The sequence below is a fragment of the Macrosteles quadrilineatus genome, unplaced genomic scaffold (genome assembly GCF_028750875.1).
Source record: "Macrosteles quadrilineatus isolate MER2022 unplaced genomic scaffold, UCM_ALF_1.0 Scaffold_1__1_contigs__length_201487025, whole genome shotgun sequence".
NCBI classification, from domain to species: domain Eukaryota; kingdom Metazoa; phylum Arthropoda; class Insecta; order Hemiptera; family Cicadellidae; genus Macrosteles; species Macrosteles quadrilineatus.
The window spans coordinates 56417736-56438117 of record NW_026542594.1 but is presented as its reverse complement, the minus strand read 5'-3'; the positions used below and the strand labels follow the sequence as shown (position 1 = coordinate 56438117).

The 20382-nt window shown below is 39.9% G+C and overlaps 1 protein-coding gene across 4 annotated transcripts in view; it reads left to right on the top strand.

Annotated features, from left to right (window-relative positions):
- LOC128983159 (protein c-ets-2-B) overlaps window positions 1-20382 on the top strand; it is a 215696-nt gene that overhangs the window by 171241 nt on the left and 24073 nt on the right. For all 4 annotated transcript variants that reach the window (XM_054402337.1, XM_054402338.1, XM_054402336.1 and 1 more), the window contains one exon: window positions 2532-2720. In XM_054402337.1, coding sequence (XP_054258312.1) covers window positions 2532-2720 — 189 coding nt within the window. The remainder of the gene's footprint in view (window positions 1-2531; window positions 2721-20382) is intronic.

Genomic DNA, 20382 nt, shown 5'->3' with positions numbered 1-20382 from the left:
GCGCTGAATACAATCGCTGCACTCAAGGAGAATAGTAATATTTATGCTTTTGAGTCTAAAGGAATACTTTTTGCAGATTATGTCGGTTGTGTCGTAAATCATAACCCGAACACTCCCATATTGGATGTTTTTGACTTTTGTTGGTAGTTGAATAATTCGAACTTGCAGATACTTATGAACAAGGAATACTCTCTTTATTTTTATGTTCGGAGCAACTAGCGGTAACCACATCAACGAGGGTTGCTCAATGTTGATGAGTCAAGATACGTATGAACAAGGAATCGTCCCTTTATTTTTATGTTCGGAGCAACCAGCGGTAACCACATCAACGAGTGTTGCTCAATGTTGATGAGTCAAGATACGTATGAACAAGGAATCGTCCCTTTATTTTTATGTTCGGAGCAACTAGCGGTAACCACATCAACGAGGGTTGCTCAATGTTGATGGGTCAAGATACGTATGAACAAGGAATCGTCCCTTTATTTTTATGTTCGGAGCAACTAGCGGTAACCACATCAACGAGGGTTGCTCAATGTTGATGGGTCAAGATACGTATGAACAAGGAATCGTCCCTTTATTTTTATGTTCGGAGCAACTAGCGGTAACCACATCAACGAGGGTTGCTCAATGTTGATGAGTCAAGATACGTATGAACAAGGAATCGTCCCTTTATTTTTATGTTCGGAGCAACTAGCGGTAACCACATCAACGAGGGTTGCTCAATGTTGATGGGTCAAGATACGTATGAACAAGGAATCGTCCCTTTATTTTTATGTTCGGAGCAACTAGCGGTAACCACATCAACGAGGGTTGCTCAATGTTGATGGGTCAAGATACGTATGAACAAGGAATCGTCCCTTTATTTTTATGTTCGGAGCAACTAGCGGTAACCACATCAACGAGGGTTGCTCAATGTTGATGGGTCAAGATACGTATGAACAAGGAATCGTCCCTTTATTTTTATGTTCGGAGCAACTAGCGGTAACCACATCAACGAGGGTTGCTCAACGTTGATGAGTCAAGATACGTATGAACAAGGAATCGTCCCTTTATTTTTATGTTCGGAGCAACTAGCGGTAACCACATCAACGAGGGTTGCTCAACGTTGATGAGTCAAGATACGTATGAACAAGGAATCGTCCCTTTATTTTTATGTTCGGAGCAACTAGCGGTAACCACATCAACGAGGGTTGCTCAACGTTGATGAGTCAAGATACGTATGAACAAGGAATCGTCCCTTTATTTTTATGTTCGGAGCAACTAGCGGTAACCACATCAACGAGGGTTGCTCAATGTTGATGGGTCAAGATACGTATGAACAAGGAATCGTCCCTTTATTTTTATGTTCGGAGCAACTAGCGGTAACCACATCAACGAGGGTTGCTCAATGTTGATGAGTCAAGATACGTATGAACAAGGAATCGTCCCTTTATTTTTATGTTCGGAGCAACTAGCGGTAACCACATCAACGAGGGTTGCTCAACGTTGATGAGTCAAGATACGTATGAACAAGGAATCGTCCCCTTATTTTTATGTTCGGAGCAACCAGCGGTAACCACATCAATGAGGGTTGCTCAATGTTGATGGGTCAAGATACGTATGAACAAGGAATCGTCCCTTTATTTTTATGTTCGGAGCAACCAGCGGTAACCACATCAACGAGTGTTGCTCAATGTTGATGGGTCAAGATACGTATGAACAAGGAATCTCCCCTTTATTTTTATGTTCGGAGCAACTAGCGGTAACCACATCAACGAGGGTTGCTCAATGTTGATGGGTCAAGATACGTATGAACAAGGAATCGTCCCTTTATTTTTATGTTCGGAGCAACCAGCGGTAACCACATCAATGAGGGTTGCTCAATGTTGATGAGTCAAGATACGTATGAACAAGGAATCGTCCCTTTATTTTTATGTTCGGAGCAACCAGCGGTAACCACATCAATGAGAGTTGCTCAATGTTGATGGGTCAAGATACGTATGAACAAGGAATCGTCCCTTTATTTTTATGTTCGGAGCAACCAGCGGTAACCACATCAACGAGTGTTGCTCAATGTTTATGGGTCAAGATACGTATGAACAAGGAATCGTCCCTTTATTTTTATGTTCGGAGCAACTAGCGGTAACCACATCAACGAGGGTTGCTCAATGTTGATGAGTCAAGATACGTATGAACAAGGAATCGTCCCTTTATTTTTATGTTCGGAGCAACCAGCGGTAACCACATCAATGAGGGTTGCTCAATGTTGATGGGTCAAGATACGTATGAACAAGGAATCGTCCCTTTATTTTTATGTTCGGAGCAACCAGCGGTAACCACATCAATGAGGGTTGCTCAATGTTGATGGGTCAAGATACGTATGAACAAGGAATCGTCCCTTTATTTTTATGTTCGGAGCAACCAGCGGTAACCACATCAATGAGGGTTGCTCAATGTTGATTGGTCAATAATTTGAATTGAATATGTGACTTGACCTAACTACAGTAGGGTTGGTTCAACATTGCTGATAGGTTGGGTGACTTTTATTGCAGATGCGGACGCGGAGAAGGAGTCTTCGCTGTACAATGTCGACAGTGTATGTGTGCCTGATCTCAGTGACTTTCTTGGCAACTACAACAACAACAACAGCACCGCTACCGCCACTGCCAATCCTCGCACCCCCGCCTCCGAGAAACCTTCCCCGGCCACCCCGGCGCCTGCCGCCAACTACCTGCACGACGGTAAGTCGCAACAATCTTATAATATATGCACTTTTGTCACTACAAAGATCAAGGTATTGAGGTATTGAGGGAATGTCCTTGATGTACTTTTTTTAAGATCGCCATCGACGTGACGTTTAGTTTGCTACGTTTGCAAGTACCATACGGATTTTGACGATATAGCACTCATATTACGGTGTGTAACCCGCCTTAGTCGATGGCCAGAGTTTCTAGTGGTGCACTGGCCACAGGCTACTGTAGCTAAGCTAGGCTGCAATAATTGCGTATTGCGCCAGGGCTCGCGGATGTGTCGACTATCGCGGCCTCATCTTCACTCTTACTGGCACGGTTTCGGCGCTCTGTTTATGAACGCGCTGGAACAGAATTAATGAACAATTGTTGTTGTTGCGAGAGGGAAAGTGGAGGTGGCATTATGCAAGAAGCAGATGAGCAGATCTCTATCGCACGGACTCAATGCCATTGCATGTTACGTCATGACTCATGTTGGTACTCTACGCTGGAAGACCCCCCTAGACAGTGGACAAATACTGCTAATAATGAAACCAGTTCATACCCGAATAGCTTTTTAAATTGTAGTTAAAGAATATCCAATGTACCATAGTCCAATATAGGGCCTACCATTTCCCAGGAACTATGTGGTCGCGGACCACAATAACGAACTAACTTGTTTGTCTGACTTGGGGGTTTCCTTTTATTTTTTATTTTAGCGAATTTCCCATATAGGGAATAAGCTATTACCGTAGTACTCATGGTAAGACCTGGACGCGGGACCGATTTTTTTTTCGTTTTGAGGTCCCTAGAGGCGAAAAACACCATCCGTTCAAATTCATATATATATATATATATATATATATTTATATATTTATATATATATATATATATGTGTCCGTCAGCACGATAACTCGAGCAAAAATGATCCGATTTTGATGAAAATTGGTACAAACGTGTAAAAGTACGTTTATTCGAACGAGTTCGCAATCCAGCATGATCGGACCATGGGAACGGGGGTTTACGGGGGGTTTTATGGGGTAAAAATCGGTTTTTCTAATTTTTGACCCAAAAAACATAAAATTTAGCAATTTCTTTCCAAACCATTTTGTAGAGCTTAAAAAAAACAAATAATTTAGTATATTGAAGCGTTATTATGCGCCTAATGGTTACGGAGAAAATTCCAAAAAATTGTAAATTTAAAATTCCCATGTTATTCTTATGGAGAATAAGTAAACTGTTGTAGTTTGCTTGTTTGTGAACATATTTTGATCAAATTTGGAAAATGTTTTTATTTCTTACTAACTATTCACATTTTACAAAAAAATCAGTTTTACCCTCCCTGATGCAGCAAACCTAAGTACTTGTTAAACTTATTCTATTTAAATCAAGAATAAATGTTATATTTTTAAGTAGACATTTCAGTGTAAATCCAATCAGTCAAATGGAAATTCGCTTAGTCTGCAGGTTTGCTGCGGCGGGGGTATTTTTAGATTTGCACATGATGCGAGTTAGTCGTTGGAACGATTGAAACTCCCTTCTCAAATTCGTTTCATTGTTTACACCTCGGGTTTAAGTGCTTGTCGTTTGATGATTTTTTTTCCTTGGTAGAAACTAGAAAGTGAATTACTCGCTACTATCGCTTGGCTAATTAAGCTGAATCTACGGAGGCCGATTGCTATTTAAGTCGACTAGCTACTGTGACAGTTTTTACAGATCCGATTGGCCGCGGATTAGGCTCAGCGGAGCCGCAGTCGACGGCGCCGGACGCGGGCGAATCAACTCGAAACGAGCGATTTCATCCGCACACTTTTTACTGTCGCAATTAAAAAATCAACGAGTCATCGATCGAATCGAAGACAAGACGGAAACGCAAAGTGAAGAAACAAAGGTGGACGCAAGATGGCGGCCTCCACTCTAGCAGAACTAACCACTAGAAAGTAGGCGGCCCTCGTTGGTGCTTTTGGCCCCACTCCTCCAGTGGCCGACACCTAACCATAACTTGTGTAACGTGTTGTAGAGTGTTTCCTCCGTCAGCGTCGCGCCGCGTCCACCGTCCATGTGCCACCCGTCATCACCATCAACACCCAGTCACATGATTTGGAAAGGTACAGTTGTGTACAGTAACCTGCGATGGAATCATACTTTATCTCTTTAACCTTTGTTTAGCCACAATTGCCTTGAATTGTTATTTTATCTGTGATTGGGGATGAGATTAATATAACCTTGTATTTTCTTTACTTGCAGATGGTTCAGTTGAATTTATTGAAATTCAAACTGAGAGTATTATGAGAATGAAGGATGTATAGAATAGAAACGTAAATGTTTACCATCAAACGTATACACCAAACATTAATGAGTTAGTTGATGTTTGCTAATTCTAGGCAACTGCGGCTGTTTCCAGACGTGTCCCGCTCCCCGGGGACTTATCAATCTTAACTTGTCAGCTCTTATCGCCTCGCGCTTATCAAGCTCTTATCGCTCATACCACTGTCATACTTTTCGATAAGTCAGTGTTTCTATTCAGTATTATTTTTTTAATAGCTTCCTAACAATAATTTCCTAACGAATGCCATGTGCTAAATCGAAACAATACACACTCTGTAGGTTTTACCTCATTTTGTGATTGTAGTTAGTATTTGAATGTATGAATGAATGAATGAAATCTTTATTATTTCAGTACTACAGTACATCAGTTCAATGGTACAAAAACGATTTATGAAATATAATCCCCAAATGGGCTATTTGCCTGTGGTTGGGGATTGAGTCCATCATCCGCACAATAAAACAATAAATTTAGGCTAGGGTACATTTAAAAAGGAAAATAATATATATTGTACACAGAATTTTGTATACAAGAAAAAGATAAATAAGAAAAAACTAGTTTACGAGATAAATATACATACAAAACGATACAGTATATGAAAAATGAGTGCACGCATATATCACGCGGGACGATGTCGAAGTTGGACAACGTTATATCACGCGTTCAGTTTGCACGTTAAAAATATAGGAAATTATCCCTTTAGAAATAACACATAATTTGAAATGACTGAGACTTGGCACATACATTCCACACACATGGTCATTTGTGTTGTAAGTACGTGTTTGGACAGATTTTAAATTGTTTTGCAATATTTTCCCCGCATAAATTTAAGTAGGTAAAGTATTATGGCTAGGGGACAATTCCTTCTCACAAAAGTGATGTTATAAAGGCTCTAGTTGTATAAATCTCTCTCACAACCCTGGAATTATTATTTTTGATTTACACAGTCGTAGCATCACTCTATCCATGAGAATACTTGTGAATGGCTTGCTAATAAATGTTTTATACCACAACGAGCCAATTGCAAGTGATACTTTAATGAAATTTAATTCACAAATATTAAATTTTTTATTAACTTATCATTTTAAAATAGTTACGCGCTAAGTAACTATACGGTACTCCTAGCGGTGGACGCTAGAACTTATGCTAATCGCAGCAGTGCTGTCGGTCTATATTTAATTCAATTTGTTTATGGTACTACTTCAACTTTGACAACTGATTTCCTCAATCCGATTGATAATCAAACAAAAGAAAATTCTGGTTAGTTTCGTTTTAATTGAATGATAATCGACAGGGTATGGTACGTGAATAACATTGACTCTTACAATTAAAATGTTATAGATACAGTACATAAACAACTTATTTTGAGTTTAGATTTTTAATAGTATGCAAATGGTGAGTATTTTTAATCTGCCAAATTCTGAAGTTCGCAATGTCATCGGTTAACTAATGCAGTTAAGCCAACGAACATCCTAAATCACAGAATAAAAAGAAGTCTACTTTTAAACTTTTGCCTCAATGTTGTGTAGGTGTGGTTGCTGAGCACATAAAATATTTATTATTTGCAAAATACCAAAAACTGTATACGAAATATGATTTATGTCCAAAGTTTTATTTTACGTCGATAGACTAAAACATTTATATTTCGTGCAAATATAATTACGTTTTGAAAAGTGTCACTTTTCTTACTAGTTGCTCTAATAACTATTGTTTATGGCCTCTAAGTAACTTGATCGGCTTGTAACAACTGAATCACTTTATTCAGTTAGATTGATAAGGATCAGGGAACACAAGCACATCATGCAATGGTCTCTTTAGTTTACTGAACATTATTGTATGCTATCGGCCTAAATAAGTGATATACAAACTCCAAGGATTCAGCCCAGTATGTGGCAGCATCGAAGCTGTACACTGTACAGTGCACAGTGTCCGGTACACGATCACTCTACAATAATGAGCTCAAGTAGAACTGGTTTTCTTATTTTTAGCTACTAATCTCCGCAACCAATCTACCTTCCTTTCATGATTATGAATTCATTAGCGGTTGAGTGTTGAGTCAATCTTTACTTTTTGTCAGTGGTCGAGCGGGCTGGACACTCCTTGCCAATGCATCGCGCTGTTCGATCGCGACTATTAAAGTAATCACCATATTTTGATTAGCTTAATAAACGCTGTTTACGTTCATGTGTTCAGTAGGCACGAACAATTATTCTAGTAATTGAGATATCTTGTTGCTAAAACCAGAAAAAAACTGCGTGCAACTTTAACCACTATTTTATCTCGACTGATATATTTTGGATCTTTTGTTGAAGTATGCGAACGCGCATTACTTGTGTGATACTGAGATATTTATCACGGATATCAAAGAACATGTCTTGCTGGGCTCTCGACGTCAATCAGGATCACAGTGCTTTCATTTTGTTGTACAAAATCTTAGATATCTTTACTTTGCAGTTCATACATGAAACATTTTATTACTTCCCGTTCATGTATGGTTGTCAAATAATTGAGCAACTTAAGATGTTAGTGTTAGTAATTTTATCAAGAAAACAGTTGCCACACTGACAAGAAGAACGCATACGATATGAAGAAACATGTAGAACGAATGAATAAGCTAATAAGCTTGGCTTGGACTTGGAATATCAATAGCAACAATGAAGCCAAATGAATTGGTTACAAAAAAGATTTTTAAGTAGAATCATAAGACATTTTAAAGTTTTCAAACCTGATGTTAATGCTAGAGTGTTGCGTTAAATATGTGCACTGGTTTTCCGACCCTTAAGTGTTCAGTAGCTATATTATCTTCCTTTTAAAGTTTTGTTGAATACGGTCTGAAAATAAAAAGCGATATATTAATGCCGAAATAAATCGTTTATCAAATATTATTTTTTTATTCTGTTAAGATTTATAATAATGTACGTATTTAGGGTCTATTAGTCCCAGGCGTTGGGTTTCACCAGCACTATTTCCCCCGTAAACAGTTGGAGATACGGGTCGGCCCGGTAGCGATTGGTCTCTGGTGAGCGCTCGTCTTGCTCATTGTGACCCTACTGCTCATATCGGCCACCTCCTCCAACTCCAGATATGGGATTCACTCTTGTACCAATTACCTTGGGAGAGCCGCGCCGGATACTCGACCAGTTGTTGTGAGCCAACATCCGGCCCAACCTGTCGGGGAATGTCCTTCCGGCGTGGCGTCCTACAGTGTACCACTACCCCAGTACACCTTCCCCCGGCCAACTAGGTAACCAAATGGTCTTTGTTGTACTTGCAGTTGACCTTGGTCCATCAGAGAACATTCTTGGCGTATTTGTTGGCAAATTTAATCACAGTATGAAGTTAGAAACTTTGACCGCAATCGTCATGCGAATGGGTTGAGCCCCGTGTAATCGATCGCCACGGTGGTTCTGGCGATGGGTGAAGGAACGGTACTAGGTGGAGGTACTGTAGATGGTAGATGGTGCCGAGTTTCGCATGATTACAATACAAAGCAGTGGAGTCAGACAGCGGAACGGGCGTTACAATGGCCGCCGCCACGGACATCAACCGTCACTCTGCTAGCCCCCCAGTCCCACACCATCATGGTGATCTTCTATCTAGGCTCCTCAAACTATGGTATGGACTACAGAGTCTAGTAACACAAAGGGTATGGCAGAGTTTCGCCTGCAAACCTGGTTCAGCAAGTTTATGAACTTGCTTTTTTCAGCAAGTTCAATCGCTAAAACAACCAGATAATCAGCAGTTAGCCTTCCTGGAAACTTGATTGGGCGAAACTAAAGTCCAATATACCAATGTAATGTTTTGGCTCCAATATATTATATCATTACGTTTATCATTCATTGCTAAACGAAAGGCTTAAGTGTTCACAATGTTGATTGACTACCTGTGGAATTGTTATTATGACCCAACCGGACCCAACTAAAACGGGGTTTTAAAACAAACAGGACATAGCAATTTTGAGCTTAAGCATGCTCCAAGTGGACACAAATGGCGATGAAAGTAAAGTTAACTAGCATTAAAAAAGACCCTATGTCCCTAATGTATAGTATTATTCTGATTGCCAAAATAAATTTGAGGGAAATGTTAGAGTAGGAATTGTAGCTAAATAAAAAAATCTTGTCAATGCCCTGCTACGCGTCTTTCGTTTGAAGAGTGTTCTGAAATGCAAAACGTATTTAATTCATACAGTAAGCAGTTGGGGAGAATGTTTTTGCCAGATGGAGGTCTCGACTCAAGGAGGCCTTTGAGGGGTTCGCCGTCCGCGGCAGATGTACACGGTACAAGGTATGCTAATGACAACTGGTCGTCGGCGGCCATTTTGTACAGTCATAGTCGCACTGTCACAGGGCCGCGGCCGGACACGCCTTGGGCAGAGAACACTGCAACATTCGCCATCAGAAGAATCACACTCTTAACACAACAATTAGTTTAGCCAATAATCCTATTCAAAATAGGCTCTAATTATTAACATTCACGATCAAGGTTGACATAAATTCATAGATCTTGTAAAACAAATATGCAATTTTAGGGCTAAGAACTAAAAGATTAGTGGGAGTAATATAATTGGGGGTTTCCAAAATAACATAGGTAGCCTAATGTGATGCATTTTGTGATTGTAGTTAGTATTTGAATGTATGAATGAATGAATGAAATCTTTATTATTTCAGTACTACAGTACATCAGTTCAATGGTACAAAAACGATTTATGAAATATAATCCCCAAATGGGCTATTTGCCTGTGGTTGGGGATTGAGTCCATCATCCGCACAATAAAACAATAAATTTAGGCTAGGGTACATTTAAAAAGGAAAATAATATATATTGTACACAGAATTTTGTATACAAGAAAAAGATAAATAAGAAAAAACTAGTTTACGAGATAAATATATATACAAAACGATACAGTATATGAAAAATGAGTGCACGCATATATCACGCGGGACGATGTCGAAGTTGGACAACGTTATATCACGCGTTCAGTTTGCACGTTAAAAATATAGGAAATTATCCCATTAGAAATAACACATAATTTGAAATGACTGAGACTTGGCACATACATTCCACACACATGGTCATTTGTGTTGTAAGTACGTGTTTGGACAGATTTTAAATTGTTTTGCAATATTTTCCCCGCATAAATTTAAGTAGGTAAAGTATTATGGCTAGGGGACAATTCCTTCTCACAAAAGTGATGTTATAAAGGCTCTAGTTGTATAAATCTCTCTCACAACCCTGGAATTATTATTTTTGATTTACACAGTCGTAGCATCACTCTATCCATGAGAATACTTGTGAATGGCTTGCTAATAAATGTTTTATACCACAACGAGCCAATTGCAAGTGATACTTTAATGAAATTTAATTCACAAATATTAAATTTTTTATTAACTTATCATTTTAAAATAGTTACGCGCTAAGTAACTATACGGTACTCCTAGCGGTGGACGCCAGAACTTATGCTAATCGCAGCAGTGCTGTCGGTCTATATTTAATTCAATTTGTCTATGGTACTACTTCAACTTTGACCACTGATTTCCTCAATCCGATTGATAATCAAACAAAAGAAAATTCTGGTTAGTTTCGTTTTAATTGAATGATAATCGACAGGGTATGGTACGTGAATAACATTGACTCTTACAATTAAAATGTTATAGATACAGTACATAAACAACTTATTTTGAGTTTAGATTTTTAATAGTATGCAAATGGTGAGTATTTTTAATCTGCCAAATTCTGAAGTTCGCAATGTCATCGGTTAACTAATGCAGTTAAGCCAACGAACATCCTAAATCACAGAATAAAAAGAAGTCTACTTTTAAACTTTTGCCTCAATGTTGTGTAGGTGTGGTTGCTGAGCACATAAAATATTTATTATTTGCAAAATACCAAAAACTGTATACGAAATATAATTTATGTCCAAAGTTTTATTTTACGTCGATAGACTAAAACATTTATATTTCGTGCAAATATAATTACGTTTTGAAAAGTGTCACTTTTCTTACTAGTTGCTCTAATAACTATTGTTTATGGCCTCTAAGTAACTTGATCGGCTTGTAACAACTGAATCACTTTATTCAGTTAGATTGATAAGGATCAGGGAACACAAGCACATCATGCAATGGTCTCTTTAGTTTACTGAACATTATTGTATGCTATCGGCCTAAATAAGTGATATACAAACTCCAAGGATTCAGCCCAGTATGTGGCAGCATCGAAGCTGTACACTGTACAGTGCACAGTGTCCGGTACACGATCACTCTACAATAATGAGCTCAAGTAGAACTGGTTTTCTTATTTTTAGCTACTAATCTCCGCAACCAATCTACCTTCCTTTCATGATTATGAATTCATTAGCGGTTGAGTGTTGAGTCAATCTTTACTTTTTGTCAGTGGTCGAGCGGGCTGGACACTCCTTGCCAATGCATCGCGCTGTTCGATCGTGACTATAACAGTAATCACCATATTTTGATTAGCTTAATAAACGCTGTTTACGTTCATGTGCTCAGTAGGCACGAACAATTATTCTAGTAATTGAGATATCTTGTTGCTAAAACCAGAAAAAAACTGGCCTTCTACAAATGTAGAGTGGAAATGAAAACCGGGTTGAGCTGCGCGCGCACTAGTTCGGCACGGCACGGACGGGCGGGCGGCACGGCAATTTTTAAAAGTTAATAACATTGAATGTCATATGAGTGCGCCCACTACGTCGGTACGGCCGGCAACGGACGTTCGGCAGCTTTCGCCGTTTGTTAAAAAGTCCGGGAGACAGAACTCCAGGACATTTCCGGGCTGCCGTGACGCCCGTACCGCCCGTACCGACCGGGCGGGCGGCACGGGACATCCGCCATTCTCAACTGATCTCTGTCAAAGTAGCAGTGTTTTCGTGTGTAGTAAACATAGATGTTAGTAAGTTGATTTTTCTCGTTGAGAAATACCCGAACTGTACAACATGCGACATCCTGAATATTTTAATAACGTCTGGCGTGACAATATATGGGCAGAAATATGATCTATTATGAAACAATCAGGTAAATTTTACACATAATCCTTCTACAAGATTAGGAAACAAGGTGTGGAACTCTCCAAAACTTAGTCTTTTCCTGTTTATGTGGTGTATCTAAAATCTTTGCTTGCACCTTCTTGTCTCCTCTTCCTCTGCTAAGATTAAACCTACTATCACCACTTTATCTACATCCATCTTTACTCACAATTTTTAGCTCGCAGACTGTCAACTGTCCTAAATTGCGGATGTGCGGATGTCCCGTCCCGTCCGTCCGTGCCGTGCCGCCCTAGTGCGCGCACCCCCTCTTAAAAATGCCGTCCGTGCCGTACCGCCGTAGTGCGCGCGTAGCTTTAAGTGCCAAAAAACATCTTTTTGAGTTATTACAAAAAATATCAATAAAACCATTACTGTTTATATTTTTATACCAGATTATTTACAGTAGCTACAACAAAAGATGAGTACTCATAATTTGATGAAACAATTCTTTTTAAATGTCACTAATAGAATTTATAAATTTATAAAGTTACACATTTGAGACAAGGGGTATGTCCATAATCATAGTGGAGAAAAGCGAGCTAAGTACCTATACTTCAAAACCATAAAACGGGGTATGTGCAGAGTTAGTAAATATAAAAGATTCTAAATATTTTAACATTTCAGACGGGTAAAATAAAAATCAAACAAAATAATATTTAAATCAAGTTTTATTAACATAAAACATCATAAAACCCGTAAAAAACATAAAAGGGTAAACGACAAATGTGTTGGTTTTAGGTCTAAAAATTAAACAGTTAACTCTCTGTAAAAGTGTTTACATATTCTTCCTTCAGAAATGGTATCATATTCTTAAGGCCATCTTTCTTCTCTTTTTTCATTTTGTTTATAGCATACAAAGACTGTGGTAAGTGTTTCAGAGCCTCTAGCTGCACATTATTTTTTACATGGCTCCAATACACTGAATGTTTTTTTAGGACGTCTCTTCTTAGGATTAACTAATTACTGGTACACTCTTAACTAATTGAGTAATACCCTAATCAAAATCAGTAGCAATACCCTACTATCGGCACTACGGCACATCGTTTGACATTGCTGGGGGCGGTGGTACACTCTTAACTAAATGAGTAATACCCTAATCAAAATCAGTAGCAATACCCTACTATCGGCACTACGGCACATCGTTTGACATTGCTGGGGGCGGTGGTACACTCCCAACTAAATGAGTAATACCCTAATCAAAATCAGTAGCAATACCCTACTATCGGCACTACGGCACATCGTTTGACATTGCTGGGGGCGGTGGTACACTCCCAACTAAATGAGTAATACCCTAATCAAAATCAGTAGCAATACCCTACTATCGGCACTACGGCACATCGTTTGACATTGCTGGGGGCGGTGGTACACTCTTAACTAAATGAGTAATACCCTAATCAAAATCAGTAGCAATACCCTACTATCGGCACTACGGCACATCGTTTGACATTGCTGGGGGTGGTGGTACACTCTTAACTAAATGAGTAATACCCTAATCAAAATCAGTAGCAATACCCTACTATCGGCACTACGGCACATCGTTTGACATTGCTGGGGGTGGTGGTACACTCTTAACTAAATGAGTAATACCCTAATCAAAATCAGTAGCAATACCCTACTATCGGCACTACGGCACATCGTTTGACGCTGCTGGGGGCGGTGGTACACGCCCGTCGCCCGTGCCAAGCAGTCCTGTAACGCGAGAGGGCCGTCGTCCGCTTCCGGCCCGGAGCATCTGCAAAGTGCCCCCACGTGGCACTGCTTTTGTTCCGGCTTCCTGTTTTCTTGTGCGACACTCCACTCTACAATTTTTAGGGTTTGATTGGGTTTTCTATAAGAACGACTCCGCCCCCGAGTCTTGTGCGATCTACAACGACATTGTGCGGACCCTCTCCGCTGCGCCGTTGTACCTGGGGGTAGGCCTACCCCCGACCCCGTGTCTTAGGGGATTCCAGCTTGTCTTTCGAGCAGCTCAATACAGTGAATTACTCTACGGTATATGGAAACTAATTTTCCTTCACCAATATGATTGTTAATAAAACCCATGTTCACTAACGCTCGTTCCTTCTCCCGAACAAGCTATTGGGTTGAGCAGGGAACTGTTTGATGTAGAAAAGCACATCGGAGGCAAAAATGTTCACGCCGAATAAGACGTCAAACAGATTTCCCCTCGTCATCGTGGCGCTCGCCTGATGTAAACAATTCTACACCGTGCCCCAGTGTCCGGAGGTCGTCAGCAGTGGCAGTACAACCACTCATGGTCCTCACCTAATTGAGTCCTCACTACCACTCATGGTCCTGCTCTCGTTATCGTCACTATCCTAGAGAATGGGATGAAATGTGTGATGTGAGGTTTAATATTGATGGTAGTGTTAACCGATCTGAAAATTGTTTAGCCCATTTAAGACCATTAAACATTATATTTGATTACTTTTTGATAACAGTAAAAAGTATTAAAGTAACACTTTGAAACTTAGCGCCCAGTGTCATAATGCTATTTTTGTGTAGGAATATATTACATTTAGAGGTTCCACGTTTGGGGAATGTTGGATCCCTCGTTGTTGGCTACGATATGGTAAGTGGAGTATATTTATGGTTAGTCCGAGAATTCGTGCAATAGCAAATAAATATTTGTGTAACAATGGTACTATTGCGTATCCGTTTGTTTCGATTGAATTTTCAATGTTTGAGATTGATTAAGTGAGCATCAGATGAGTTCTTCCCCTCGGAGAAACGTCAATATGGTCTGATCTCTTATCCCAGATGTATCATTCGATTTCACGGTTTGTAAAGCCTCAAAAGTGGGCGAATATGGACATAAATATCAGCCCTCATAATGAGATTTGCTCAAACATAAATATTTGCTAAGCGAGCTCCTTATCCCGATGTCCCGTGTCATCCTATTGTGTTGGGTTGTGGAAGGGTCGACCCCCGCTGTGCTGTTGACAGCGCCCTCTCCTTCACTCGGCCACTTTACGCCCTCAACTTGGCACTTTGGCAGTTCCTATCATAACTATCTCCGCCGCTGTCCGGACAGACGATTGTTTGTGTTCCTCCTGAACTGAACACTGATATCTCGAAACGCAAAAACGGGAACGCATCTAGACGTATGAGAAGCACACTCTTCGATCGAACAGCAGCACTTTACTTTGTAATTTTACCTAGATTTGGATTAATTCAGCGACATCCTGTAACCAAGACGAGTGGTTCTTACTTTGATGGAATACTTAATGATTTCCTATAACGTATGGTTGCTGATGGCTGGTGGTTGGTGGATGCTAGGAAGCTATTGGTGGTAATGTGTGGCGCCTCCGGTTCTAGATGATGCAGTTCAGCAGCTGGAGCTGGTGCTGGTCTACGTGTCGTGTGCCGCTCACAATCTCGGCTAATTCATTCACGGATATAATGACTGGCGGCAGATCTGGTTTCCGCTTTGACCGGAAGCTGGCACAGGAGTGTTAGGTCTTTGTTTCGCTTCCTGTCTCCTCTCCGCTCGTTCATTCATGTTTTCCTGAGGCTCCTCATTCTCAGTGTCGAGTTGCGGTAAATACCGTAGCCTACATTGTGTCTTCCGCTTTTTACTAGTAGAGTGCCGTTTATTGTCTTCCTCGGCGTTGATGCAATTTCTCAAAACTTTAACGCGTTATTAAATGTGGGTGCTGATTTAGTTAAGCTCTAAAGAGTTTTGAACTTAAATCTAAATTCGTATTTCTACTTACGTGAATTCACAGATGTTATACAAATTTCCGAAAATCTGCATGAACGAACACCTTTCGATCTATGGATATCATTTAAGGAAGTTTCCGTGATTGACATCAACCTTCACATTTATATCAATAAACCAACCCCTCCACATGCCTAACAATAACGCCGTTGGTAATATAGAACCATCGATGTATATGGTCTAACTATACTATGTATATAGACGTAGGCTACTAGTTAGACTATATACATCGACGTATAGAACAATGCTCTAAGTCATAGCACTGGACTCGACCTTCGCATGGTTGCGAGGCTTTCCCGACCAACAAAAAGCTGTTTGTACATTATTTGATATTGTCGATGACAAGTGCAATGGTGCTTAGTAAATGAATTATTCCAATACCATAAACATCGCTCTACAGTCAACCTACAAGACCACTGTCCTGTCAGTGAACCTCGTGGCCATTTTTCATGATCTACATGTATCAACGATGTATTTATGTATGTGTGGTGGCGGTGGCCTTTGTTCTCGTGTACGGTATGTGTGAGGGGCTGGTGGTGGGGGCGCCCCTCGCCCGGCCCCCACACCGCCCAGCGGCAGCGGCCTGCGCCACCACAGTCATCAGTTGAGTGTGACGGAGGACGGATAGTGCGTCGTCGTCGTCGCGATGGTGCTACAAGGCGTCGACCTGGTCAACTCGGCTCACGAGGCGTTCTATGCTGACAGTCCTACGTCCTTCCTGCTGCCTGACCATCACACGGACAGTCCTGCCACGGCTACCTACGTACCAGGTACACACCATACACCACACAACCTTAGTAATCTATTGTTAGCTTAGTTGGGGGGCCTGCGAATAAGAGTACGTTAGAACATAATGCACAAACCAGAACAATGGTAGGCCTACAGTTCTAAACTATAATGGGTCGATACGATATATAAAAGTCTACTACATTTTGTTGTCAAAGAGAGGACTTTTTATTGAAATGAACAATGTTTTGCCACATTACGACTCTTAGAAGTCAGACATAATCGGAAGTTGTGCCTTTGACATTGATCGGTTATTTATTTATTTTTTCATTCTATGCGAGACGTCAATTTGCCCATTTATTTGACAATGCTTATCAATTACATCCTGCGTATCGCGCATTGCGAATCACGTCGTTAGTATTGCGTATTAACCCAACATATCTTTATACTTTCTTAAACGCCACGCGTACGAGTAAATCACTTAACTGTTTGACAAACACTATTATTAACACTTATTATCATTATCTACGCATAAAAATACCTCTAATTACTTAAGTACGCCTTTTCGTATTTTCATGACATGCCTTACAAAAATAACTTGTCTAGTTTATTATTACAACAGTCGGCGCAGAGACTTCAACGCGCTGCTGTACGTTAGACGCTCATCTATGGGATTCATAAAGACTTATTTGTTAGTTAACTACTTTACTCCACCCGTCCATGGTAACACACGAATTACTATTTTACTACCGAAATACTGTATACACATTCAGCTACTGTATCAATCAAATACTCAAAACATAAAATCTGTATACCGGTATTTCGCAACAAGTCTTGTTTCCTACACTCGCCTTCCTGTCCGCTCTAGTTTATAGCCCTGTACTATAATGTGCGCAGTTGTACAATTGATTGAACTTATGATAACCACAGTTTCATTCACTTACGTGTCCAATTTCAATGCTAATTGTACGGTATGTAATATTTTCATATACATTTTATGAAATAGTTTGTAATTAACAATTAACGAAAAATATATCTGAAGCATATACTCTAGGACATGTTTTAATGTTGTATTTTACCGTTGGACTATTAAACCCGTGATTGTTAACTAACCACAAGTTGTGTTACGCCAAGTGCTCTATTTTAACTTATTATTCTTTTAAAAACAATATATTCTAAATATATGATCCATTGACAAATTTGAGTGTTCTATAAAAAAAATCTAATTATTTTGTTTTAATTTTCTCTTTAAGTATATATAAATATGTAGACAAAGAAAATTAAAACGAGGAAAATTAATTAGATTTGTTATAGAGCACTCAAATTTGTCAATGGATCATGTAAGCATACTTAATTCCTTTTTTGAAACCACCACCACTAATATTCATTATGATATTACTGTCATCTAATGATCAGCTCTTTTTAAACGATGTATACAATAACTTTGTACGTATTGCTAATATTTATCTTAATAAATTAATACAGAAATATGAACGTAAACCTAGTATACCCAATGTATTTTCTATCTATAAATGTTAAATTAATCTCATTTCTGTAAGTTAAAGTGTAAAGCTCGCAGTATCTATATTTTGGTAGGCCTATTTATTACCGTTGAAGTAAATGTTAATGATTTCAATCTTAAAGTGTAGCGTTGTTTTTCGCATTTGCATTGGTTAATGTCAAGTATTCACGAATATTTGTTGTACAACCGGGTTCTTAAATCTTATACCTCCTCGCTTGAATGTCCCTCGAGCATTTAATCGGTTTATATTTGCGTTTCACCAACCACTACTACACTCAGAAGTACATTTTATGAACAAGGTTTAAACACAGGGTTTAGTTGTGAACGTTAGTCGTTCTACCAAAGTTGAAACATTTACATCTATGCCATCTAGAGTAGAAAAGTTATTGACTGAATAAAATTTAAGGTGTTAAATTCCTGAACTATTGACAGTGTAAGGATTTACCAGCTCTGAATAAGATTTCTGAAGTAATAATGGTTACACTCACCAATAAATAGTTATATTGGAGTCATCTTTTCTACTAGAAAAAAAAACAATTAAACAATCATGTACCATTTTTACACCTCCACAGGTCCTACAAAATTGTAAAAAAGCTGTAGTTTTCGTAATAATATTCACCGATATAGAAAATAGTTGTCGTTGATGCTGTCGTCTAGTGTTGGTGTTGAGAATGACTATAGGAAGCACATTGATATTCTGTGTGTGCGACGTCTCCGCGCCGCTGTGACTCTTAGGGCTGCATGCTAACACGACACCGTGGCTGGCCATTCATTCATCTACATGGCAGACAAAAGTCTACCTACGCTATAGTATTGACATTGTTTGGAATTTGCTCAGTCTATTGGTAGAGAACTTAAGTAATAACATTTACGGGACTTACCACAGTAGAGATATACCTAAGAGCTTGTGTGCACTTGCGATGAGCACTACCTAACTTTTTTAAACTGCACAGATCGTTCCAAATGACCTTTTTTTATGTGCGACCCAGTACAATAAGTACATGGAATTGAATGGAGAATTATTCTCTGGTTACGGCCGTGTTACAAAACAACAGTAGACTCGTTAGAAATTCCGACTGATCCTTTTCCGTTGCAAACTTGTTAAAAACTGGTCGTACGGTAATTTATATTTTGTTTTGGTTAGATAATATTATCTAATTTCCAAAAAGTCACTTTAATACAAAGGGCGTATTAAACATATTTACGCCTTCAATAGCTAAAAAATGTTTGCAATGGATTGGACGAATTATCATGGAACTCAGCAGTTGCACTGTGCAGCAACCTATGCAGACAAGGTAAGTGTCATGCCTATAACGTAGTATCGAGGTACACTGCATACCGTGACGTACACATGGCTAAAGGTTACATAATATAGCTAAGAGGTCGCTTCTCCACATATGTAGTATAAACTCAACTTCATTCAGGACGAAAAGCTCAGTATTCTCACCATATCGCGTGTGTCTTAGTGTAAGTTGAAGGGCAGAAAGAAATCGTGATCAGTCAAGGAATAGCCCGTAGTAGTGTTCCTTGCTGAGCTCACACGTATGTTGTTGCTTCACGGTTCTTTGCAGCAGAGCCTGTGGCTTAGCGTAGGTTGGTCAGCAGACCTCTGTCAAGGAATAGCCCGTAGTAGTGTTCCTTGCTGAGCTCACACGTATGTTGTTGCTTCACGGTTCTTTGCAGCAGAGCCTGTGGCTTAGCGTAGGTTGGTCAGCAGACCTCTGTCAAGGAATAGCCCGTAGTAGTGTTCCTTGCTGAGCTCACACGTATGTTGTTGCTTCACGGTTCTTTGCAGCAGAGCCTGTGGCTTAGCGTAGGTTGGTCAGCAGACCTCTGTCAAGGAATAGCCCGTAGTAGTGTTCCTTGCTGAGTTCACGTATGTTGTTGCTTCACGGTTCTTTGCAGCAGAGCCTGTGGCTTAGCGTAGGTTGGTCAGCAGACCTCTGTCAAGGAATAGCCCGTAGTAGTGTTCCTTGCTGAGTTCACGTATGTTGTTGCTTCACGGTTCTTTGCAGCAGAGCCTGTGGCTTAGCGTAGGTTGGTCAGCAGACCTCTGTCAAGGAATAGCCCGTAGTAGTGTTCCTTGCTGAGTTCACGTATGTTGTTGCTTCACGGTTCTTTGCAGCAGAGCCTGTGGCTTAGCGTAGGTTGGTCAGCAGACCTCTGTCAAGGAATAGCCCGTAGTAGTGTTCCTTGCTGAGTTCACGTATGTTGTTGCTTCACGGTTCTTTGCAGCATAGCCTGTGGCTTAGCGTAGGTTGGTCAGCAGACCTCTGTCAAGGAATAGCCCGTAGTAGTGTTCCTTGCTGAGCTCACGTATGTTGTTGCTTCACGGTTCTT